Raw genomic sequence first — 26,175 nt, 5'->3', positions numbered from 1 at the left:
TTATATATATATATTTTTTTTTTGCTTTGCAGTGTGTACATATGTATGCATATTAGGGTTTTTTGAACTATTCATTTCTTTCAATCCCAACTGAAATTTACTTGGAAATACTCAAAAAAAAATTCCCTGATAATTTGAGCCTTCAATATTAACATTAAGGACTGGACCAATGCATGTAAAAATTTTCCATTGAAAATACACGACAATCGTGATTTTGTATCTTTAAATTCCTACAGATCAGAGGTATTTTATGTCATCGCTTTGACTTTAGACGCATATTTCCCAGAATTGTTCGCTCTACAAAAGTGTTCATTGCGACAAAGTCGAAGCTCACACCGGCGAGGTAGTACGGGGCTCCAAACTCGATTTTCCCACGAATTTCGCATTTTTTTTTTGTATATATGTATCTCATAAATGACAAGAGCTAGAAAAAATGTACATGACACTTAGAGGAAGTTTTATTTGCTACAAAGAAGTCCAAGGTCAAAATCACTATCATTCATACTTCTCGAGATATTTGGCTTTTTAAGTAAGGCTGTATGAAATTTTGTAGAGTGAACGATTCTGAGAAGAAATTTAAAGATAAGATTGCCGTGTATTTTCAATGGAAAATTTTTACATGCCTTGGTCCAGTCCTTAATGTTAATATCAAGGGCTTAAATATTCAATGAATTTTTTGGGGTATTTCCAAGGAAATTTCATGGGATTGAAAAAAAGTAATAATTCCAAAAAAAAAACACCCTAATGCATATACATTCCAGAGTAATTTCTGCCATTTTTTTAATATTACAACAGTAAAATTAAACAAGATACTCTCCAAATGTCACACATTGATGTACCATTAGTTTTTAGAAATAGATTTTAACTGTTTCATAAAAAAAAAAAAAAATGTATCACTACTCCTCCATAAAAAACGCCATTTCAGAGAAGTTCAAAATAGTCGAAATGTTGAATGTCTAATTGTTGTTCCATTGTTGTAAAATAGTTATAAAAAAAAAAATAATCATCGTTTTTATCTGTGGATTTTGGCATAAATGTTACTATGCGCCCTTTCATTTATTCATTCGATAATATTCGATTATGTCTTGAATTTTTCAGCTATTAATAGTTTTTAAATAATGCTTTGCCTTTAATAGTGAGGCCGGTATTCAGTAGTATATATATACATGCATGTGTACATCAGCAGCACCCAGATTATTAAAAAAATTTTAATTTATGAATATCGAGATTAACCTAATAGCCAAACGTCTATGCTACGTATACAGCTGGAGAATAAATAGGATTCTATTTTGTGGTATTTCCTGTTGCTACTGTTACTGTTCATGACATACTTTTGCAGTTCAGCAGGAGTGTTGCAATTTAATTATTATTTGAAACTAATTTTAGAGTTTTTTCTATTGAGAGTTATTCGGAGGATAGATTGATAAAGTGTATATTCAAATAACTTTAAATATAATGCTACTCATCGGCCCAAACTTTAAAGTACATCTTTTACACGCGCTCACACTTTATCTCTCTCTCTCTCATTCTATCCAATTAATCAATTCGCATCGTAAATGATGTCTGTGGTCCTATTTATTTATTAAACGTGTAGAGATTCTTTAGTAACTTCGTTTGAACGTAATAGGCTACTTTTGGGTTCTAACTTCATTTTTCCACCTATGACTTAATTTAGTTTTTTATTCATTGACGAAATATTTCATATTTTCCAAAGACATTTGCATGTATGCAAATAATTGTATTTGTTATTCTTTAATGTAATTATTTTTTGCTTTTCATTTCGCATTTTTTGCGTTACAATTATAATATTACCTACGAAATATTTGGGTATCGTATTACTCTAATTACTTCTATGCTCATATTCGCCATCATCATCCTCGTCGTCGTTGTCGTTCACTTGTGTTGTCACCTTGGTGGCCTTGACAGCCTTGGCAGATTCGGCTCCACGATCGGTTTTACCACGTAATGTAGGACTATCTGTGACTCGACTCCTCGCAGCAGGAGCCGGTATGCGTACAGTTGCGAAGTCGGTATCATCATCATCATCATAATCAAAATCGTCTTCATCATCGTCACCATTCATCGAACCACTTGGACTACCGGGAGGACTGAGCGCCTGGATTAATTTGCCCTTAGATTCGTTCCACAAATGATTAAGACGTTCGCGTCCGAAAAGTAGAAGGAATGCATCGATAAAGTCACGAGATGCCTCCTCCCATTTTGTGATGATATCATCCTTCACTTTATTCAGTTCGCGTCGTCCGCGATTCTTTAACTCATCCATTTTATTTTGGAATCGAAACTTCTTCTCCGAAAGGAATGAGACATTTAAATCTTTAGCCGAGTAACCACGCGCCAAATTCCGGCGTACATACAAGTCATAGTCCTTGACAATACGTGCGACAATATCTGAAGTAGATACGCCTGAGCGGAAATATAAAAAAAGAGAATTATTAAAAAAATATTTTTTTATACAATAATTGAATTACATTGAATAATTAATGGACAAATAACCAAGAACTACTTTTTTTATATGATTTAGGAAAGAATATGCATGTGTCCCAGAATACATTGATAAAAATTTACCAGGACTGATAAGAAAAAACGTCATTATTTTTTAATTTTTTTTTAGTCCAGGGGCCCTATTCTGTATCTCGATTCGTAAATGTATTCTATTAGAAATTCGAATCTACTTTATAATTATGCGAAAGTTGTACCACCCTGTGCCAGAATATAAAAAATCGGAATTCCGAAATCCCCAGATCAATTTTAATCAGTTGGTATGTATCATGAACGAATGAGGCCGCTAGCAATTAAAGCGCATAAGCTACATCATTATATAATAATTTTAAACAAAATAAAAAATTGAAAGCTTTACGGCTATGAAAAATTACAATGAATCTCTACTATCATAATATTAGGAGTAGCTTAATTATTATTAAACAGCTGTGTTCGTTAAATAAAGTACTCACCTTCTGTGCGTTCGGTGGCAACAAACATGCCTTTGGCCTTCAATGGCGCGTATATATCTTCCACGCCTGCGCCAGTGTATGGAATGTCATCGTGCGCAACAAAATCAATTTTGTTCGATGCAATAAAATCATCACATAGAGTCCAAGGGGCATCCGGAACAATCTAACGACAAACACATATTTGTATAAGTTTATGATGGAATTTTTTTTTTAAATTTTCTTAGAGGTGTATTTTGATAAACAAGCTCACCTCATCCACATAGCGGCAGTGACGTAACGCCTCGTATCGCTCTTGATCATTCATAACAGTGCGCCCCTTCATGCGGTGTGTTAGCTCATCATTGCACACACCCACAATTAAGTAAACATTTGGGAAAATGTTCTTCGCCTGCATTAGCTGTCTGGCATGACCTTGATGGAAAAGGTCGTAAATGCCATCGGCGTAGACACGTACGCGTCGTTTCGTTTGGCCAGACCGCGCCATTTGATAGGTGATTTTATAATTGTAGTCACATTTCTCCCGCTCCACAACAGCCTCTTCGTCGGTGGACAATGGTGCAGGCTTACAAATTGTCTGCAATGAAAAAAAAAAAAACAATTTATTAATTTCTTTGTACGTTTATATTATTATTTGAGGAATTTTTGTTAGTCTTCATAGCATTTACATAATCTTTGAAATCCATTTCCATTGGCAGCATTTTAATGGCCAATGGTTTGGCCGTCACCAAATTTGTTGTCATCTTTCACACGTTTAATAATTTTTGTGGTCTTTCGAAAACGTTTAAAATTGATTTTAATGAACGATATACACGCAACTTTTGCTTTTCTGCTGATTCGGATCGTTTATTTGTTTTGTTGAATTTTTCGATGTAAATATGTATATAATTTTATTTAATTAAGCTGCAATTATTTTTGCTTATATTTTACTTAAAGAAGCCGTGTCATAAAGTGACAGGAGACGCATTGATATTACTTAAAAAACGAGTTCAAAAATAAAGTAGTTCATAAAATGTGTATAAGTTGTCTTTCATGAAAACTGTGAAATCAATAAAAAGTAATTAAGTGAGTTGTTTTGAAATTGAAGAATACGGGGTGTTGAAGTAACACTCTTCAATATTTTCAACAATATTTAATGCGAGCTCTAGGGATATTTTTCCTTACATTACTCATTATTACTGAGGTAGGTAATTTTTACAGACGAATTTGGAGTTGACATTAGAAAAATATGTTCGATTTTATACTTTCTTACTTTTTCTTAGTTTCGGTATTTGTTTGCCCGTGGAAGTGATGAAACGTCATTTTGAATTTTGGTTATAACTTGGTTTTATCTGACAGAACAAGTTTAAAATTTTGTACATAAGTTCATATGATGTAGTAAATCATAATCAATAAAGCTCAAATAAACTCCATTACGACTTTCTAGATTTTTTATACTTATATGTAAATAACAATTTCGCACTTAGTACTATTTTAAATCATATTTACCGAAAATCCACTAATGCGCTAATTAAATGCTTTAAAATTTGGCAATGAAATAATATCCTAAGGTGTGAAGTATTGGAATTATTTTTTTGAATTTTTCAACATTTTCGAATTATATTGCCATAAACGAGTGTCCCATTAAGAGATATATGTACATTTACATATATTTACCAAATATTAATGTAGAATTTATGTTTGTAGGCATGTTCAAATGTACAATGCGTCAATTTGAAAGTGGCGTGATTTTTATTTCTATGTTGAAGTTATTTCACTTTGCATTGTATTCGTTTTTGATTTCTTGCAATCGCTATTTATTTCGCCGCATTTATACAACTTAATGAATCATGTATTGGTTTTTATGGAGGCTAAATTGTGTGCAGTTCTGTTCAGAGAAATCTCAATGCAATAATTATCACAAATTATCAGGTACGCACTCTCAAAAATATTTATATACATGTATTATATGTATGTACTATATATACATACATACCTACATTTATGGTAGGCGTAAATAAGAAATTTGTAATGGCAATTTTTTCATGGAAGTGCTTGTAAGACAAATGAAATATATAAATATGAAATATTTCAAAATTGCGTAATTTTAACAGCATTTTAAATGTAATTACGTAATTACTATATTTTGGTATAAGAATTATATGCGGAAATAATTGCGAATTTCAAATTCTATTATTTAATGCAGCACTGTATAAATTTAAATAAATATTATTACAAACATTGTAAATGCTAACAAATTCACTATAAATAAAACCATTAAATTAAACGTAGGGTATACGTGTATGTATTTTCCGCATTATTTACAATAAAAACGCTTTCATCACATGGGTCTGAAGTACTTAAACTGTCCACATTGAAAGGCACACAAAAAAATTATTATTACTCAAGCAATCAATTGAAGACCGGCCAGCGCAGATTGCTTGGCTTCGTCAATTTCATTCAATTAAGCCCGGAACGCGCACCGGCTGAATTGGACTTGTGGCAAAAATAGTATTTTCTAATTTCGAAAGATACACATCACTGCATCCACATTGCGATCTGACCCTCGAATGACTACTCGTCGCAACCAAAGAGATGGTTTTATACAATTTTAAACAACAGTTATGTATATATGGACATCTATTTTAAGCAATGTCATACAGCCTTTCAAGCCGACCTAGTATACTAGTTTCACGAAGTGCTTCCAGAACGAGAATTTTATCAATTGTGCTTTCGATCTGCACACTCCGAGTGTGTAACTACAGTGATGACTGTTTGATGATATTGGCGTTTAGGGAACCAGTCACTGTCATTGAAAATAAATCACTGATTTATTGAAGATGAATTTAGTTTTGCTAATATGAAGCAAAATTTATATATTCAAAGTGTTGGTCAAATATGATGGGTTTAATTGAACAAAAATAAGCAATCACTATTTACTTTGATTACTATAACAAAATAAAATGCATGTCGCCTTCAATTAAGGTTTTATTGATAAATGATCCAGAATTAATTTAAAATTTGAATTGAAGTCATGCATCTCAAATGCTTCAAGCGCATACTTTCTAACTACGCAGCAAACTATGGAAGGAGGCAATTGAAATCAGTTAAATTTATTAAAAAGTGCAGAAAATATCAGAAATTGCGAATCGGACTTATACAAAATGTTTATTTACATATGTAGGTACATACATACATACATATTTTAAGTTAACAAAAGAGTGAAATCTGAAAAAGAAATGTTCTCTTCATAGTTCAAATCTAAAACCATAGTCATTGATATATTTTTTAAGCAATCTAGAGGTAGTTTCGACAATCGTAATGCTGTTGTTGCATCAGCATAAGTCTTTCGCCAAACATTTTAGAATCCGTTTGGGTTATGTAGACCCAGTTAACTTGTGCAGGCGGTCGTTCTACATTTTATAAGGAGCCAAAAAGGTTTTAACCTTGTACTTCTTATTTATTGTTTGAAATATATCTCTTTGTTGTGTTTTATACAACTTTGAAAGCGCATTAAATGAATTCAGTTAAAACTGCATTCATTTTTTTTTAGTCTTTCCTTGCGTAATGTTAATCTTTATTAGGCGATTTTATCGATTTTTTTATGAGCACACCCCACTTGTTCAGGCAATGAAATAAAACAATAAGCATTGGTTCTTATCTGAATTAAAAAGCTAATCAATTTCAGCAGAAAGGGGACCAGTATAGAAGGAACATAAAAGCTATATTATTTTTTTATAAGTTTTCGCCTCAGAAGGTCGAAAGATTATTAACATGGGATGAGATAAAATGCTTGCTTATTCTAAATTTATTTTTGTTTTCATTTCATATATCATATTTAAATTTTTCTTTATTTCTTTCGATAATTCCATGGTACAAAACGATTAAAGAATTTAATAACAATATATATGTAACAATTACATATACCATATAAGTAATGCTACCTTCTTGACGAAATGCTAAATAAAATCGAACTTTTTATCCTATTTGAGAGAACTTAACTTTTGTAAATAGATCACCCTTAGCAAACGCAGCTGAAACAAGAGCCTGGACTACTTAAACAACCAGATTATTTTGTTCTACAAAATCAGAAAGAAGGTTAAAACGCTGGCATTTGTTATCCTTTGAAAAAAAATTATCATTTCGCATCGGTTTTAAACTTTTGTTCTCAAAATGCATTTTTAAGTGTTTTTACTAACCGATCTAAAATGGGAGTTTGACACACAAGTAAAAAGTTAAACAAATACGCATACATATATAAATCCAAAAAAGGAGGCGCACTCACCGCAAAATCTGATGAACCACTACTGATCATGGGCAACGGCTGTGGCACCGGTACGTACTCCTTCTTAAGAGGACTATCATAGTATGCAGACGATGAGCCGGACGCTTCTTCATCCGGTTCACATTGTGAAACTGTGCGTGTATAATCTTTGTTCGTTGTTGCAGCAGTTGCTGTACTGACACCATCCACAAGTATATCATTGAGCGCAACATCATTACCATTCACATTCATTTTGTTGGCAAGTGATGCTTTAGCCACAGCAGCAGTTGCTCCTCGAGATTTTGTTGCGACAGCGGGCATTGAGATAGCAGTATCGTAGGTGCGTTTACGTGTTGAAATTAAAGTAGGTGAGGTAGTAGTTGTTGACGATGACGAGGAATTCACAGCAACCGCTGATGCTAGTGTCGAAATTGGATTGCTAGCGAGCACTGATGAAGTGGCCATAGCAGCAAAACGTTCAAAATAAAATTGTTTAAAGGAACAACAACAATATAACAGCTGTGATGAATAGTACGTGTGAAGATAGTAAGGATGATAATGATGCGACGTACGAAATTTGCGAACCCGCTGACGTCTTCAGTTTTGAACTTTGTGCAGCTCTCTCTCTCCTCTCTTATATGTAGTTGCCACGAAAGTAGTGAGGCAGCTAATTGAACAGCATGTGCGCCAAACAATTTGTTATATATTAAAGCGACAATTGTTGACTTTATTTAGTTTCGTCTGTAGAGATTCAATTATAAAAAGCAAATTGTAGTGGCCCTGGTAATTTCTCAATGCTCATGCGGTAATTAAACAGTAGTTGTGCTTAGGTCGCAATATTATTTTTTATTTGCGCGTTTAAATTAAAATGACCTGCAATTAAAGAGTAAAAACGCTTACTTAATGCAAATGTTTGTAGAAACAGCTTTAGTTTTCTATAAAAATTACTTAACACTTTGGAAATTTACTATATTAGAACCATTAAACGTTATATTTTTTAAATAAATTTTATTTTTAAATATATTTGCATAGGAATATTAAAAGATAAATAACTAACCTAGATCAACTCGAGACCTAAAATAATATGAAATTATTGAAGTATAAAGTAGAAATTATGTAAGGTAGGTGATATCCTCACTACTTAGGGTCATATCTATTAAAAATATAATGGAAGTCTAATAATGTGGGTGAGATTAGTTTGGTGAAATCTAAGTCCAGATAAAAAAGTATTTTTTGTAGATTATACACATATCAGACCCAAAATTATCCTACTTAAAGTTAGCTTTCATCGCCTTTTCTATTATATAAATTACATAGCTTCAAAGTGGTAAAGATATCAATGTTACTTTATTCAGCATTTTCCCACCCATACTTCTTACATTTTCTTTACAGTTTGTGTTGTAACAAAAATAGTTCAAAATAAAATAATTCGGGTAGTATTTACCCAATACGTGTGACCTCAAAGCTAATTGAAATTGTGCTTTATAGATTTTTTGGAACAATATCAAAACACAATCTACGAAAATAGCTATATTTTTTAAATTTTACACCTTTGCTATACATAGATTATCTGATTACATGTCGAATGAATTATGTCAAATTTCTTTTAAGTACCCTATTTTTTCAAAATCAAAGTCCAAATATTAAATATACAAGCTTATTTGTAGGCATTGAAATATACATACTATGTTTATTCCAATTTCAGGGTCTTTTTATTCATATATGTATGTTTACATACATACATATGTAAAAATGTATGTATTGGATCCGGTAGTAAGTATTTAGTTCTACAAAAAAGTGTTTAATATAGAGATTCGTCAGACGAGTTCATTAAAAGTTACTTAAAAGCAGCTTGGCAATGTGTAATTAAGTTGAAAGTCAGTTGTATTTTTAACATTACAATATGTGTGTATTATTAAGAGGGTATTGAAGGTTTTTAGAAATTGCAAGTGGACTACATTTACATAGTTATTATTATTTTTTTTTTAATTTATAAAAATTTGTATTAAAATACATGAAATTGTAGTTTTACACTTTTAAACATTATTTGTATTGACGTGTCATATTTAAAACTGTCAAATAATTTTAGTTTCTTTCTTAAGTATTTTGTTTTATGGCAATTTATCAAAGAGTTAACTTAAAATCGAACTACATACATATATTCAATATGCATATTTGCACTGGTTCTTGCAATTGTCAAATAGCCGGAATCCCCACAATGTTATCAGAACACAATTCACATCTTTCTCAGAAGTTAGCTGATAAACATTATGATTTTTAAATGCCTTTGGTTAACAAACGTTAATAAATAAAAAATATTTATTTGCCTTTCTGTACCTTTTTACTTTCCGGGCATACTGCGATGTAAATAAATATATGTATATGCTGTCACTGCTTGGACGTCACAATTGTTACTATAAATAGTCTGGTCACTCAGTTTGATGAAATTGTTTCCACTGCTGTATTATTATTACTATATTTGTTATATAGTTTGATTTATTTATATTGTTGCATAAAACACGTGAAATACTTTCGTTATTATTTTATTGGTTGTGTAAAATTGTCTAAATTTATAATACTGCGTAGAAGAAAGAGTACAATCCAAAACTTAACTAAATTCAATTGCTTTCGCACTAGTGCCCAATAATTCTTTCAAATAGCTTGTCTGTGTAAGTATGTATTTAGATAGACACGTACTAGAGTAGGTGAAATGTAAGACTGCTAAAGCTCAAGTCAAACGTGGGCAAAACGAACAGCACAACGCGAGTGGACATTAGCAACAGTGAAACAGCACTGACGACGCTTTCTGATGAGTTAGTGAATTGGACGATGGAAAGGCGGCAATTGCATATACTAGAAGCGAACCTACATAAATATATGTACATGTTTGTATGTATGTATGTACCAAAAAAGGTTATGACATCTATGTGAATACGTGGTATGTTTGTAGGTATATATGTGGATACAAGTATAAAGTTAAAAGTTCCTCTCATTTCTATTTAATGAATATAAGCTTGTGCGTATATATTGGCTTACTTATTCGTTATACATTTATTTGCAAAAATGAGTAACAAGAGAGCCACAATACAATATTGGATTTGGTAATGATCGTGAACACGACGATCAGCCAGTTGACAAACGAAACAACAGTAAAATAGTCAGCGACGTCGTCGAACGTGTTGACGCATAATTAGTGATTGCAGACGAAGTCATAACCGACCGGCAAAAATCCATTCAACTATGCAAAAAGCAACCACTATATTTACACGATCGTGGCGTGATCAGGAATGTCTGTTCCGTTTGAAGCTTATCATTTTTGTTTTGGGCGTTAAAAATACATTTACTACGGTTGATGTTTTTTCTTGCTTTTTATGGTGCTACAGGTGACTCACGTGTTCACCGGTTCAATTTGTAAATAGTGCTCCTAAAATCAGATTTATTTACGTACATATGTACTATACGTACATACATATCTAATGAATGCGATATTTCGAAGTAACACTGCAGTAAAACGATGGCAAACAGTTTTTGTAAAAAAAAAAAAAGTAATAATGTTATCTCATTTGACTCATTCAATTCAAATTTTTGTCTATCTACATTTACGCCACGTATATTGTTGTTCGCCCATAACCAAAATTTTAGTTTGTGTTTTCAGCATTTTCTTAGTTTTATTAAACATACGTAGTCATACATACATATGTATATACTATATTATTGTATTTTCTTTCTCTTTAATCGTTTAATTGTGCCAAAATACACGTCATAATATGTTAATACGTAAGTGAATGTGTGTCGTCGATATTGTTGCCTTCAGTGCGTATACGGAACATACTTATCTACTGAACGCGTGAGTTTGCCAAAAAATCATATGGTATAAATTAGCACCGTGGGAAATTAGAGTATTTTTTTATCTCCAAGTATATGAATTGTATGAAATGATATAACAGTCAAATATAGTGTGTGGCTCGAAAATTCATTAAAAAATGTCGTTAATGAGACTATAAATTGGTTTATTGGTAATGTTCTTTATAAAAATAAAGGAAAAAGAAACATCCATACACATACCTTTGTATGTATGTAGTATATGCGATGCGGGGAGTTTTCTTAACAATCAAACTTTTTTTTTCTGTTGGGTTTGAAATGATGTGATGATGAGCTTTTTCACAGAATTCTTCAATCCCAAACGAAAACAATAGGAATATAACAAAATATTTAAACACCAACGATAGACTTGTCAGTGGTGCTGGTGGAAAAAGATCGTCGGAAAAATTTTTAAAGCATCCATTTTGACTAGGAAATTTAATGGACAAAGCAGAGCAGTCACCAAATGGCTGCAGTTTTTTTAGCTTTCACCATGTCTTTAAATATGTCTTAAAGCCAAACATATTTTTTCGGTTTAGGTTTTGAAAATTTATTATTTTTTTATTCGCAAATACTTGTATCAAACCTTGGATTCTTATACCGGTAATAATGTTTTCGTCTTTATTTGTAAAGGACATTTTCACTGTATTGAACAGTTTATTATAATAGCATTTAATGCATGTAGGTATAATATGTGTCATGAGACCAAGTGTGATAAACGATATATTTTTTATTTCTTAAATGTTAAAAATGTATGTTTTGGAAACGTTATGAATAATTTTTTTTTTTTAATTTTTTGTTCATATAATCATAAACCATTATAATTTTTTAATATTAACCTATTTATGTCGTGATTTTATAAGCGTTAATAGACAAATCTACTGTCGAGGTATGTATATCCCTATTACCATATATTAATAGACACGACAGTCAAAAGAAGCACGCATTGAATACATGACACACATTTCAGCCCACTAACGAATATGTGTAGATACCCGTGGATATGAAAGCATTAAAATTTCCCTTGGCTAACGGCTGATATTAAAAATTTCTAGATACAACGGAAAATTCACTGTCAGTAATTCGCACATAAGTAGATTACGCTGCATTTTTTAAGAGTGCACGTGGCTACTCTAATATCTTTATCAATTGTAAAATTGTTTGGACTTAAAGCAACGTGTGGTTGTGTGATACCAACGTAAGTCTTCTTCCGTTATACGTTTTTATATTGATAAGCGGCTTAAAAATGTAAACAAACTTAATTAAAGATAAATGTACATATACATATAACTTGGTACATAGGAATAAATTACGTAACACAATCGAATCAATTTCAGTATCTAGTAAAAAGCGTTCGGTTATTAATAACAATAGAGATATTTGTATTTTAAATATGTTTATTTTTATTTCCTACAAAAATTTCATTCAACAAATAGTTAAGAATTAATAAATTAAACCGATATCTATTTGGAAAGTATATTTTAAAGTAGCTTTTTAGCTTTAAAAATTTCATCTAATTCGCGCTCCAACTCTACGTTTGTGCCACGCATATTATCCACCACTTTCTTAGCCCAAACATAGTATTGTTCTTGACGCTCAGGTGTCCAACCGATTGGCGCTTTCCTGCCTAAATCCCGTAGATTGTCCAACTTATCCGCCAATTTCACTAATTTGGCATTCTCACTTGAACTTGCCGCATGTTCGATTTGCAAGCGTTTGCGTTCTTGTTTCTCCAATGTCTTGTCGTCGGTGACCTCACGCACAATTGCACAAATATCCTCGCCAAAATGTTGCTCGATTTCTTCAAATGTGGTATCGGTATCCTCAACAGTGTCATGCAATAGAGCAGCAATGAGTACATTTTCATCGGAGATACCACCTTCCACAGCGAGAATTGTTGCCACATTTATAGGGTGATTTATGTAGGGCGTCTCATTATCTTTCCGCAGTTGTGTACGATGCTTGCTGGCAGCAAACTGCAGTCCGTGCATTAATTTCGCTGTAGGATGTAACGTTTCCATGTTAGGAACAATCACAGCCGGCCTAGAGGGAGTGCAATCAATACTTCAGCCGAAAACAAGGTAGAATGAATATACAAATTAAAGGAGGCGTAATGAAATATTTTGAAATAGCAAATTAATATATTCTATCTGCAAATGGAGACCTTGCCCGGGCCAATCAAGGATATGCTAGCAGGATGACAAAACAATCAAATATCACGTTAACACATGTTTTTGCTCTTGGTCATAAAATTATAGTTCTATAATGGTGTATAGTTCTATAGTTATAATCTCTAAACATTTGTAACGTTAAAAATTGAAAATCTTATCACTGGGTTGATAACGCGATAATCCCGAGTTGGTTTTGATTTACGCTTACGTAAACCGGCTGCATTAAGAACCCTGCAAGTACAGGTCTTAATAGAGTTAAGGAGGGTCCCATTCAGGTGGAAATGCAGACGGAAATGGTTTCCATGACAGTCGGGTCTACGTAACCGGAACGAACTCGGATTCTTATCCGGCCAAGGACTGCCAACTCGGCGGAATTCCGCCGCTACAACTACAACGGAAATGAAACCAACCAGAAATTATATTCTGAACAAAGGCCAGCACGGTATACTTTTAATAATTCGGTGAAGTAAATTTCTGTCCTATTTAGCCAAATAAAAGAAATAAATATTCCATCTTCACGATAGTTCAAAGTTTCTTAAAGCAAAATCTAGTCAAGAGGTCACTATGGAAAAAGTTTGTTGACCCAAAATTAGGTAAATTGGTTGAATTATTTAGAAATCACCAAAACAGGTAATTTGTTCTTCGCATTGAAAGCAAATTTTAAGATGTTACATGTTTGTTTTCTACTAATTAAATACATACATACGTACTCGTATAGTATATATGTACGCTCATAAAAACAAACAAACAATAATAAATAAAGAAAACAGCACTGACCAAAAACAGCGGATGAGCGAAAATAGCGATAAGGTAAGTGAAAACAGTCACGCCATGTAGCCAACGTAATTCACGAAATTAAACGATGAACTACGAAAAAAATTAACTTTAATATTTTGAATAAACACAATTTACTTATGATTCACTCTAAAATAAAACCATCCAAATTGATTTGATTCAAAGTATATGTCATCTTAAAATTAGTAATTTTTAACTACAGTGAGTTATGTGGCCTTTTCAAAGACAAAAATATTAACTCTCAAATAAATTTACATATATGTAAATACTTTTTTAGGAATAGTTTGTACATTTATTGATACCTCATTCACAACACTTCATTGATAAGCAAATTCAAATCTTACGCACACGAGCTACTGTTTGACGAATAATTTACGCACTCTATCTACTTATCTATCTATGTAGTAATACGTACTTATGTAATTATATTTGTGATTATTGAGTTTTATGGTGTATACCTCTATATCTTACTAATTTATATACATTATATGTACGCCGGTATATATGTATGTACATTTGTATGAATGAAAATTTTAAATATACATACATTATACAGGAATAATATTCAGGAGCGTTTAAGAAACGTTCCTATGGAATTCCCACTTTTTTTCTTCGTTACATTTTTGTCATTCTAAAATAAAATATAGAAATATGTTTCATTCTATACATGTATGTATGTATGTATGTATGTTTATTACTTATAATTTAGTACGTTACAACTTAGAAGAATTCTCATTGCTGCAGTCAATTTGTTACTTTTGGTACAACTGATGAGGCCTATAAGAACTTGATTTTTATTGGTCAGTTTTATAGTAGCTATATGCTATCTAGATCGGATCACTATCTGAGATTGTAGCGTTGTCTTCTAAAATATTCAATGCAAATTTCGTGAAAATATATCCTTAAATAAAGAAGCTTGATTTTGTGCGATTGCGGTCCTATAATTTGGTTATTATAGTCAACAAAATTAACAGAAAAAATAAATTTCCTTCTGCTTGAGGATCAATCTTGATAGTGTTTCATTAGCTCTGAGAATAAATGTCAAAATTCAGATTTCTTTGGCGCCGCGATCTGAAGGTACCGTTGGAAGGAGGAAAAAATTATTTAAAAAATATGTAGGATTATAGGTACCGCAAACGCTTAGGTCACGAGATATTCGACTTTAACATAACATGATTTTTTGCCCACTACAGTGTTAAGACCCTTTAATTATTTTGTTATTACAATTACAATTATTCGTCAAAATCAAAGTTCAATGCTAATTCTCTATATAAAATAGCAAATTTAATTCCACATCCACACAATATTGTGCATAAATTAACCTTTGTTGAATTGGCGACCTGATAAGCGCTACAAATTTTGTGACATACTTATACATAATTATTTAAACAATATCAGTAGATGTGAGCCCTCGCTATACTCTCCGATTTTAATAGTGTATTATAAATATACACTTGACATGCATTGCAAGCATATATGTATGTATGTCCAAACATGTCGGAAGATTTTTTTTAGCAGATACATTGACATACTTAGTGTTTGTTTTATTTGACCTGGCAAGTTTATATTAGTATGCATCTATGTATTCGCAAATTGTGGGAACATCTTTATACACGGTTATGCAATCAATATTATAAATGAACCGAAATATATATTACCAGGTTAAAACTGATCATACTGAAAAGTTTCCTAGAATGTGATGCCTTGGTGACGTTTGCAGATAATCAAGTAAAGACTTTCCGCATAGCATGTGTATGTATGTCAAATGTACGCAAAAAAAAATGTCCACGTTGTGACAAACACTTTTACAGCCTCCCCATCATGAGAATGTATAGCTTTTGTAAAAAAAAATCAAATAAAATATTTGCAATTCCTTGTATTTTATTAGTGAAAAATTGTGGTGCTTACCTTCGATAGATCTAAATATACACCTTTATCCTTTTTATATTATTTGTGTTTAGGGTAATTGAATTGCGTTCTTAATTTTTGGTCTTTATTGTTGTTATTCTTTTCAAACTCGAAGAAATTTTATTACAGACGTGGAAAATCGATTTGGGTAAATTTACACATAATTCGCATTAAACTTCATCGATGATTTCACTTTGTGCTTTCGAAAAATGCAATCAAATATAAAACTTTTTAAAACTAAAAAGAAAACATTCTTCAACCAATTTTATAACGATAGTTTTAATTAATTTTTATTCACAGTTGATTTATTTCGCGTCTGAACTAAAATTAAATATACGAATAACAATTTCCCCTCCTGCACTTTGAATAGAAAAAATTTCGAAGTAACAGTGTTGCATTTCGATTGGATTGACACAGTGTTACTCTTTTCGTAACTTCGAATAGTTTGAGAGTGTTCTCATATTCTAATACTATTTTCCAGGTACACTTTTTTTCGAGTAACTCTTTTAATTATGCTCTATTAAATTTGCCACAAAACTTGAAACGCCCAGAGGAAAACGTCGGAGACCCTATAATATATATACATATATAAATTATCAGTGCGATGAGTCGATTAGCCATACCTGTCGTTCTGTATATGCATGAACTATTCCCTCGGTTTTTGAGATATCGATTTGAAATTTTTGCATATGTCATTTTTTATAACTAATTTATCAGAACTTGATATCGGACCACTATAGCATATAGCTGCTATACAAACTGAACAATCGGAATCAAATGCTTATAATGAAAACATTTCATTTGACAACATATCTTCTAGAAATTTTGCATGGGTTATTGTCGAGGGCAACGGTGCAATCTCATGAATTGTTCTGATCGAACCAGTACAGTTTATAGTTGTAATACAAACTGACCGATCAAAATATAGTCCATGTATGGCTGTGGCAACTTCCAGTGAGCTTTTAGATTGTAAGTAAGTACATATGTACATACTTGTATGTATGTATGTATGAATACGTTCCGCGCAAATTGCAAATCAAATTATTTCAAAAAAAGTAAAGTACCAATTTGTTAAAATACACTTTTAACCAAAAAAGAATTTGTAACATTTTTGTATTTTAATTTTATTCATATGCAGTTTTGTCTTTACACTTTGCAGAGATTCGCATTTGAAGTTTTGTGTATATGTATTACATAGAATTGAGAGTATTCCACACAATAGAGTATTAAATGTTAAGTATTCGAATGTTGCAAGTACATTATTATTTATGTCTTAAGTTATGCACCTCAAAAAGAAGTAAATAATATCGTTCGTAGCAAAAATAAATTGAATGATGTTTAGTCTTATTTTATAAATGGGAACAAAAGTCAACAAAAAAGGCATATAAATATGTAAATAATCTCATATAAAATAAATCTTATGAAAATAAGTTTGTGAATAAGCAAATATATATCTTTGGTATATTAAGGAAATGTGTAGGTATGTGTATATATAAACAACCAATATACCGATAATTAAAATTTTAGTAAGATTTGACACCGTGTGAGTTAATTTTTTTAAACACAATTTAAAGAGTGTTATTTTTGCTTTGACTTATATAAATATTAAATGATAATTGCACAAAAATAGTCAACCCTTAATTTTGAAATTAAATGTCTTTGTTGAGTCTTTAATTTACACTTTTCAAATATAATATTATTTAAACAAAAATTATATTTAAACAAAATCGAGCTCCTATCTTGAAGTCTTTGGTTAACGTTACTCGGCAAGAATCTGACTTCCAATTCATAAATTTTCAACGATATTTCAAATATCATCTGTTCTTTTGTTCATGACAAAAATATACTACAATAAATGACTCGCATCAGCAGCTGCACAAAAAAAATTTCAAAAACTACACGTTTTTCTATCTTCGTTTTAAATGTTAACAAGATAGCTAGCTTATTTATAATTGTACATGTGTGCGAATAATCTCTTAAAATTAAATTAACACTGTGATGGAATGCCTTGAGTGATTGAGTTTTCTAGCACAATGTGGCAATCATCCAGTGGTTCGAGTATTTGAATTAGAAATGTTAGAAGATTTTTGCGTCGAAGAAAGCTTTCCTCTTCATACATCTCATGAGTGATTTTCGTCATAGCCATGGGTTTTATCATGCGCGTTAGCAAGTGTTCACTTTATATAATAAAAAGATTGAGGGTAATTAGTAAATTCCATTACACATTTAGATACGAAAAATAATATTTGTTTATGTTTTGATATTGACTTCAATAGAGGCTTTTTGGAAAACGATTCAGTTGTTCTAAACTTTCATAAAAAAACGGTGTTACACTCCAGCTTACCGTAAGCTCAGACAAATTAGCAACTGAAATTTGCCATCTTTTCCCAGTTGACTGCCGGCCGCGTTTATCTCATCCATTAAATGTACATAGTATCGCCATATGGCAGACAATTCACGCCGTTGCAAACTATTTGCACCACTACCATCACTAAATGATGAATCCATACTAGATGCGGAGTCATCCAATTGTTGGTGTAGCTGTTGTTGCTGTTCGTGTTGCAAGTACTGCTCGAATTGTTCTTTAATTTTAGCTAAATAAAAAGGATATTAATCAATGTAGCGTTAAAAATATGACTTTAACTTACAAAAGTAATCCCATATATAAAGATTCTTCCCAAAGAAACGAGTTGAACGAAATCCACATAAGAATACACGCTCAAGGCATTTCACTAAGCCATCATCGCCACAAAGCAAGTTCGTTAATGTTCCGACATCACGATCGCGACTCGGCTTATAGTGCCACTTAACGATAACATTCACACAATTGCCCAACTGATGTTGCAATTCAGAGGTGGGAACTGTATCTTGCCGTTGAATGCTTGGGCTGCGGGTACGTGGTGGCGTCTGATTGGTTACGGTCGGCATCTCGGCATTCCTAGAGCTTGTTGAGGCCCGTTGTCCAACTAGTAACCGTTCAGTTGAGTCATCATCGACTCCTTTGCCAAGCCAACGACCACAAGGAAATCTAGGTTTTTGGAAACAGTTACAGCTAATTATTATAAAAAAAATATTATAGCAGTTAAGTTTCGTACTTATAGGTATGGCCTGTAACTTCATTACGCATAACTACATGCTCCACTAGCCATTTGTGCGTAGGTCCCGAGTTATCGTGGCCAATGCGCATCGTTGTCAATAAACCGAGATTTTTGTACTGTATCAAGATTTTAACTTTGTCATCGAATATGATTATTTAAAACAAAAGAAAACTCACATGAAAAATAAACTCCAGCGAGCCTTTGGGCACTGGCACCCGCTGTGTCTCATTCATAGTACCCGATACAATTATCCAAACATTACTGGAAGTATGATAGGAGCCATATTTACGTGATGGAAAGATCACGACTCTATATGGCAGCTCTAAAAGAAAATACAATTTTGTATTTAGTTACAATATGCTTTTAAATTGCTTATAATATGAGCTTATTTACTCGTTGTTGGATAGGTATTTGTGAATGAGAAGTAATCCACTGTATTTAGTGTGAGTAGGTGATATAAGAATTGTTCCTTTTCTTCTTCACAACGCAGGAAAGCATTGCGTTTGTAAAGTGAACGCAGCAATGAGTCCTCCGAAAGTAAGGTTCTAAAATGACGCGATAGCAATTTTTTCTCAAGTGATAGCCGCACCCAGGCGCGTGTGTAGCCGATGTGTGTTTTTATATCCGCCATGGCCAGAACGTTCCTTAAAAATTTAATGACATCAAATATTTACAAAATTATTTTTAAATTATTTAATTATAACGTACTTAACATCGAACTCCAATGACTCCGGCAAGGGGCATAATTGTTCGAGACCTACAAATTTATTACGATCACGCGAACGACTGCGATTTGGACTGGGTGGATTGTCGATATCGGTTTGGAAAGTAGACAAATCTGCAAAAAATGCAAAATTATGATTAATTTATTTTCATCTAGTAGTGCAAATACTCACAATCCATTCGTTTGCGCATCACATTCCAGGCAAGTGCTATATGATAAAATATTATTATTGTATGGTGACAAATCTTTACTATATTCTTATTGTCTACAAACCGGGTGTTGTACCGGCGTAACTGCCACTGCCAATTTTGTTGCCTCCAAGCGCTTTGGGAGCAGGATTTGTTATCGTCGTCGTAGTGCTATTATTGGCTCGAGCATCTTGCAATTCCAGGTACGCCTGTAAATGACACCACAATGCCGATTTACCTTGCTTGGACTGTAGACCATGCGACCAAATCTTCTCCAGTAGATCACATAAAGAAGCAATTAGGGTATTCTCTTCAATGCCATCGCCTTTAAGACCCAATGCCACAGCTTCTGTGCCCATTTTCTCTAAAAGCATACGTTTCGTCTTCGATTTGATGTCCTAAAATTTAGTAAATCTTGGTGTTTCCGTTTAACTTAAATACAAATTGAACTATTTACTTTGAGTAGACGTTCCACAAAGGTCCAATTAGCCTGTGCAAGTAAAGCCGGACTCACTTCAGCGGTTGACAGATTTGCTGATAGACGGTTCATCTGTTTCTGGTCTATTGATATTTCTTTGGCTCGCCATTTATTACCGTTCTTTACACGCCGCAAACTATTGCCCCTGTAAAAATAAATATTACGCGAGAGAAAAAAACGAGAAAGAAAAAAAGAAAAAAAAAAATACGCGAATTTGTGGCAACATTTTTGAAAGTTAGTTGGGTAAGTCAATTAGAATTTCTTATTAGGTAATGTTGTTCTGAGGTACAGTCAAATTTCTATGGGTGTAAGGTTTCAAAACTAAAAGATACAGTTAATACAAATTTAATGAATAAACATTATTACACATTAAAGATTTGGTTATTTTAGTTTAAACAAATAAGACTTAGTAACAGCCTATATAGCCTAAGGTTCTCAATTTTTAAGTATATACATATTTGTCTAGGCATTGATGGACATTCTCAATTATTAATCCTTAATGTTTGTTTGTAATTTCGAATTCAGAATTGAAGCTTATATAAATATTGCTTATATTGTTGTTAGCAAATGTTAAAAATATGGAAATATATGTTTTATGATTATATTCATCGAATTATGGGTATAATATAAGTAACAATTGAAAAACTAGCTAAGGAAATTCAACACATATTTTTCATATCACTAGTTCGAAAAAAACTTACTAGATATAATATTAATTTTTATTGGCATGCCAACAAAACAAAAATGACTTTACTCAATAGTTAAAACGCATTAAAATTTTATTATCATTAACAGTTAATTTAACAAATGAACAAAAAATATAAATGTTCACAGAAATATTATTGGAAGACCTTCGTTTTTTAATCTTTAAAGATTTTCTATTCAAATATTATTTCTGACTACATAAAAAAATTAATAGTAGTTCTTAATACATAGTAAAATAATATCAATCTGCAGTAATTTGCAGTTAAAAATAAATATTTTCCAGATTTGTGACGCAACTACTTAGTAGTTCTGGTTTAGTATTAGAAATACGAGTGAAATAAAAAAAATCAACTAATTACATTACAACTCTTATACACACTATGCACATATCATTTTATTTATGGTATAATTATACTAACACAAACTGAGCATTTGAGCATCTAAAATATTATATGATACACAATGAACAAAAAGGGTAAACGCCTATGTGGGTGTGCTTTGTAGAAATGAACAAACGAAGTTTTTTAACCCTTGAAATTCGTGCATGTTAAATTGTATATTTTAGAAGCTTTGCATATATATATACGTCTAGAACACGACAATAACGACAACACTACCTCGAAGCACATTCCTGATTTAGCACGGATTTTTCAAGTATGGGAAAACTACGAAAATATGCAGCTCTATTGGAGAGTATCTCACTGGGCGGTGTTACTTCAATGTCGATGCAATGTAAACGTTTCTCGTATACCTGTTGCGCCTCTTGTGACATAACGCAAGGCTCATAGCTGGTAGCGCAAATCATATTCTCTCCATGCCGCTTTCTAGCAAACAAAAAAACAATTAAAATTAACCGATGGAGAAACTAAAAATCAGCTATGTAAAAGAGTCACCTTAGGAGTTTCACTCGCAGATCGAATATGCGTAAATTTACATCTGGCTCTTTCTCCCACATAGCGAGAATTTTGTTGTCGATTAATGTCGCAAACATTTGAGATTCGAGAAAGCGAGACAAAAAAGCCCGATGATGTTCTGGTTGGTCGGATAAAAATGAGGACTTATCAAAATTTTGTAAACTTTCACGATTCGAAATCCATTCGTCGCGTGCTTGATTCGGATAGATAACAAAAAATTCATATGCGTAAAACATGTGCACGAAACGATTAAGAAATGTCTCGCGCAACGCATTATTTATACGCAAGTCCTGATAGTATTGCTCTTCCAATGACAATATAGTGGTTGGTTTCGTGTCCCTGCGTGCAGCAGCTGCAGCTTTGGTTGGTGACATTGTTGCATCGACGACATCGTCGTTAAGTGAACCAGCACCAGGTGATTGTGTACGCACACCTTTACGACGAAGAAAGTCTGCTATGCGTGGTACATGGTCGATTTTCGAGGGATGTGCGATGAGTGGTTGGTATTCGATATGATGACCAATTCCATTATCTGTACCAGTTGGGCTGCCATGACCGCTACCGGCCAGCGTGTAAACAGTCTCTTGCAGTTGATTAAAGCGTTCCTTGCTTCGTCGAGCCGCTTGTATACCCGACGGCAGCGTGCAACTACTAATCATAACATCGTGATCACGTGTCGCATAACCATTTTTGAGTATTGGTTCATATGAACGATCTCTTTCTATTTCGAATTTGTCCAAAATTGATATAATTTCTGCCATGAAATCAATTTTATGTGGAAAAACTGGCAACTCTTCCGGCAGTTGTATGATTTTCTTATCTATATCGACAAAACAAAGCGTTGCCTCACTACCGATCTTATTAGCGGACTCACAATCGGCATGAAGACCCATGACAAATGGGACGGGAGCATCCAAAAAGTGATGGAGGGCAGCAGGTAATATTGGAGCATACACATGGGGCCATACAAATGGAAATAGAATTGAAGTAATGCACTCACCAACGATCATTAACTTTTGATGATCTAAATATGATAAACAAATAAATTTACAAACTGCATTTTAATCGAGTAGTTTTAGAAATATGCGTACCATTTGAACGCAGTAGAACTTGATTTTCGAGAAGAACACAGGTCAATAATTGTATTACGCATTCTACTCCGAGGTATGTGAATAACAAACGTAATGGAAAGTCCAGTAATGGCAGTTCTGTGCTTGACTCGGGTCGTTGCAATACCACAGCTAATGGTGGCAAGTGCGGCTCTGAAGGAGGCAAGTAAATTCTTATAGATTTCCCCGACTGTGGCAACATTACTTCGTACAAAATATTGTACACATAGGATTCGAGACTTATGCCAGGTCCTGGTTGACGTGGAAGACATCTGAAAGAGAAATTAATAAAATTGTAATTTTGTGTAAAACAAATTTCAATATTCAAAATTACGTACTTATAAAGATTACTGAGAAAAACTTGAGCAGCGAATGCATACGGAACTTGACATATTAGTGAGATACTTTTGGCGACAAACAATTTATCTTTTGCAATGTCATAGTAACTTTGTGCTGATTGAGGTGCTTGTCCGGCTACTTTGAAATGCCGCGGAAGAGATCGACTTACAGGACTCTCCCTTACACGGCCAAGCGAATGAGTTTGTTGGCCGCTTGACAACTCCGTTATAAACATGGACTGCCGAATAGTAAAAGTTATTAATCAAATTGTATTTTTAAATTATTTAAACGTAGAATACCTGCAATGTGTGCATAGCACTACATATATTACGATTCCGTATTTCCTCATAGAACACCAAACTAAAACCATAACAACGTTTTCCATCTTCTCTAGTAGTTGCAAAGGAGTGAAATTTCGGTTCAATATCATGTTTCTGAGTTCGGAAGCGCAACCCTTGGGGCAGTGAAAGCTGAAACCATATTAAATTATTATATATATGTACATATGTATTTATACAAATATAAAAAAATGTGTTGTATGGGCACACACATATCATAGAGAATCTAAATCCATGGTATAATATTTTTTTTAAACTAATAACATTTTAGGTTCATGCGGGCTATTTGTAAACATTCGAAATTTCAATATGTCCTTTAAGAAACTTTATTATTTTCATTTTTTTCAAGGAACTTTTGATTTGAAACAATTTCCCTAATTTATGTTCGTCTACATACGTTGTTAAGAAAATTTGTTGGTAGTTTATCTCAACACTGTAGATTACAATATGAAAATTTTACTACGTCTTGTACATCACTGTTGAATTTAAGTAATTTAATCTTTAATTGAAATCAATTGAGGTCAGCTTTATGTGTAATAAACAGATACATGTACATAAATACATACCAACAATGTACACATACACATATGTGTATATTTTTTACTTCACATTCACATATATATATCTATATACATATATATATATATATATTTATATAGGATCATAAAAGATATACATACATATGTATATATTTATGAAAGATGCTCTTTAATGCAAACAACCAAATAGTCTTATTTAAAACGTTATACATATCTGATTACTTACCATACAAATACCATGTGCATCGAAGGGATTCCATGGAACATTTTCGGGGTAGTGTGCCAATGGCTTCGACTTATAGGCTCGATCCAGAGGCGAACAATGCAAATTATCACCTTAAATAGCAAGTAAACAAGAATTAAAAAATTTTGGTGAAAATTAATTAGCACATTAAGCATACTGCTTTTGATTATACATATATTACAATTGATCACGCACCTGCAAAACGATCCGGCTCTAAGCCAGTATCTAAGTCTAAGCCACATATCACAAAATAGTCGGCGAATCGGGAATATTGAGGATCGGATTCTCGTTTCAACTGCCTAAGTTCGTGGGAACTCATCTCACCGGGTGAAGTTGGAGATGTGGCCACGCAATCAACCTTTGTCTCACTAGAAGCAACTTCATTGCGATGGCTACAGCTAACAGTATTTTTACTACCACTTGCACCATTATTACTGCTGTTATTATACTTTCTCATCACCACTTTACTGGCCAGCTGATTATTGCTTGTTGGCGCGGATATACCCGTTGGCGAATTTTGATGTGGTTGTTGATCGGCAAGCATTAAATTCGTCATTCGTTGAATATTGTTCTCCGTCGACATAGTATCACTATACATACATACACTGCCTCCCAAATCACTGACAGTCCAAGCAATGTCAGTTACTTTGGCTGAGCACTAAGGCCCCAGGCAAAGTGAAGGAGGTTTTCAAGGACACAAATGTAGTCTATTAATACGTGAACGTGAATGATTTTTTAAAGATAATTATTACATGTGGGGTATTAATATTACCAATTATTCTTCTCACCACTTTCTAAATAATTTAAAGGTAATTTTCCTTTGTTTAATTATTTCTGAAAATATTGATTTTTCTGCAAGTAAAATAGGAATGAACAAAGCACAATAAAAGTACACAAATTGTTAAAAATTTGCCAACTGGTTATAAAATTAGAAATTTCTTTTCTTACATGTATGTATATTGCGTACGTAGTTTATGTTTATTTGTTGTTGGTAGCAGCAAATGGTTTGTTGTTGTGGCTGGTCCAATTGACTCAAATATTGTTGAATTTTCTATTTCCTTCTGCCTCTTCTGCGCTTGCCTCTTTCGTTTCGGTTTCATCAAATACACAATAAACATTTTCACTTTGCCAAATTTTTGATCACAAACAACTAGTGTTTATTTCGGTTTATCCATTAAAATACAATTTCCATATTTATTTCGTGTATTATTTTTTTATGATTATTTTTCTTAAAATCGGAGAAAACTTCCCCATACAAATTAATTTACTTCATCAACCATCACTAGATGGCAGTAAAATAAAAGAAGGTTTAGACTATAGAGATTAAATATTCCATGAATTGTACGCAGGAGAACAGATAAATACTAGAATGTGGTCTATAAATGAAAATACGACAAAATCCAGATTGATTTATTTTGAGGTAAGTATAAATTTTAAAAAATATAAGAAACATATTTTTATTAAAAATTAACTCATATGTACATATATGTACTCAAATATCCGTAGTACTTTGAATATTTTGTTACTAAAATACTTTACAACTCTGGTTTTC

General features: G+C 32.6%; 3 protein-coding genes across 12 annotated transcripts; all 3 read right to left on the bottom strand.

Annotated features, from left to right (window-relative positions):
* Positions 1 to 1,697: 1,697 nt before the first annotated feature.
* LOC105232666 (choline-phosphate cytidylyltransferase A) lies at positions 1,698 to 7,677 on the bottom strand. Its single transcript, XM_019992547.2, has 4 exons — positions 7,234 to 7,677; positions 3,223 to 3,546; positions 2,973 to 3,135; positions 1,698 to 2,424 (listed from the first exon to the last, which is right to left on the bottom strand). Exons 1-4 carry the CDS (start codon positions 7,675 to 7,677, stop codon positions 1,841 to 1,843), a joined length of 1,515 nt encoding a protein of 504 aa, XP_019848106.1. The 3' UTR covers positions 1,698 to 1,840.
* A 4,775-nt stretch (positions 7,678 to 12,452) lies between these two features.
* Positions 12,453 to 16,088, bottom strand: LOC125778675 (guanosine-3',5'-bis(diphosphate) 3'-pyrophosphohydrolase MESH1). Of its 4 annotated transcripts, none has more exons than XM_049457660.1 (2): positions 15,948 to 16,088; positions 12,453 to 13,116 (listed from the first exon to the last, which is right to left on the bottom strand). In XM_049457660.1, exon 2 carries the CDS (start codon positions 13,092 to 13,094, stop codon positions 12,555 to 12,557), a length of 540 nt encoding a protein of 179 aa, XP_049313617.1. In that variant the 5' UTR covers positions 13,095 to 13,116; positions 15,948 to 16,088; the 3' UTR covers positions 12,453 to 12,554. The 4 variants fall into 4 exon arrangements, with proteins under 4 accessions (XP_049313617.1, XP_049313620.1, XP_049313619.1 ...); XM_049457663.1 differs by having other exon boundaries at positions 12,453 to 13,137; positions 15,948 to 16,087; XM_049457662.1 differs by lacking the exon at positions 15,948 to 16,088 and adding an exon at positions 15,698 to 15,836.
* Positions 16,089 to 17,046: 958 nt separating this feature from the next.
* On the bottom strand, positions 17,047 to 25,899 carry LOC105232667 (DENN domain-containing protein 5B). Of its 7 annotated transcripts, none has more exons than XM_019992535.3 (19): positions 25,572 to 25,899; positions 25,396 to 25,475; positions 24,819 to 25,330; positions 24,606 to 24,715; positions 23,802 to 23,972; positions 23,502 to 23,740; positions 23,146 to 23,435; positions 22,034 to 23,078; positions 21,758 to 21,964; positions 20,415 to 20,580; positions 20,043 to 20,355; positions 19,942 to 19,977; positions 19,754 to 19,883; positions 19,439 to 19,689; positions 19,222 to 19,367; positions 19,043 to 19,161; positions 18,596 to 18,975; positions 18,292 to 18,541; positions 17,047 to 18,124 (listed from the first exon to the last, which is right to left on the bottom strand). In XM_019992535.3, exons 3-19 carry the CDS (start codon positions 25,219 to 25,221, stop codon positions 17,935 to 17,937), a joined length of 4,446 nt encoding a protein of 1,481 aa, XP_019848094.2. In that variant the 5' UTR covers positions 25,222 to 25,330; positions 25,396 to 25,475; positions 25,572 to 25,899; the 3' UTR covers positions 17,047 to 17,934. The 7 variants fall into 7 exon arrangements, with proteins under 7 accessions (XP_019848094.2, XP_049313586.1, XP_019848092.2 ...); XM_049457629.1 differs by having other exon boundaries at positions 24,819 to 25,281; XM_019992533.3 differs by having other exon boundaries at positions 25,412 to 25,475.
* Between the last annotated feature and the right edge of the window lie 276 nt (positions 25,900 to 26,175).

Source organism: Bactrocera dorsalis, chromosome 5, assembly GCF_023373825.1.
Source record: "Bactrocera dorsalis isolate Fly_Bdor chromosome 5, ASM2337382v1, whole genome shotgun sequence".
Lineage (NCBI taxonomy): Eukaryota > Metazoa > Arthropoda > Insecta > Diptera > Tephritidae > Bactrocera > Bactrocera dorsalis.
Note: the sequence above shows the minus strand (reverse complement) of the source record. Positions and strands in the feature narration are given on the sequence as shown.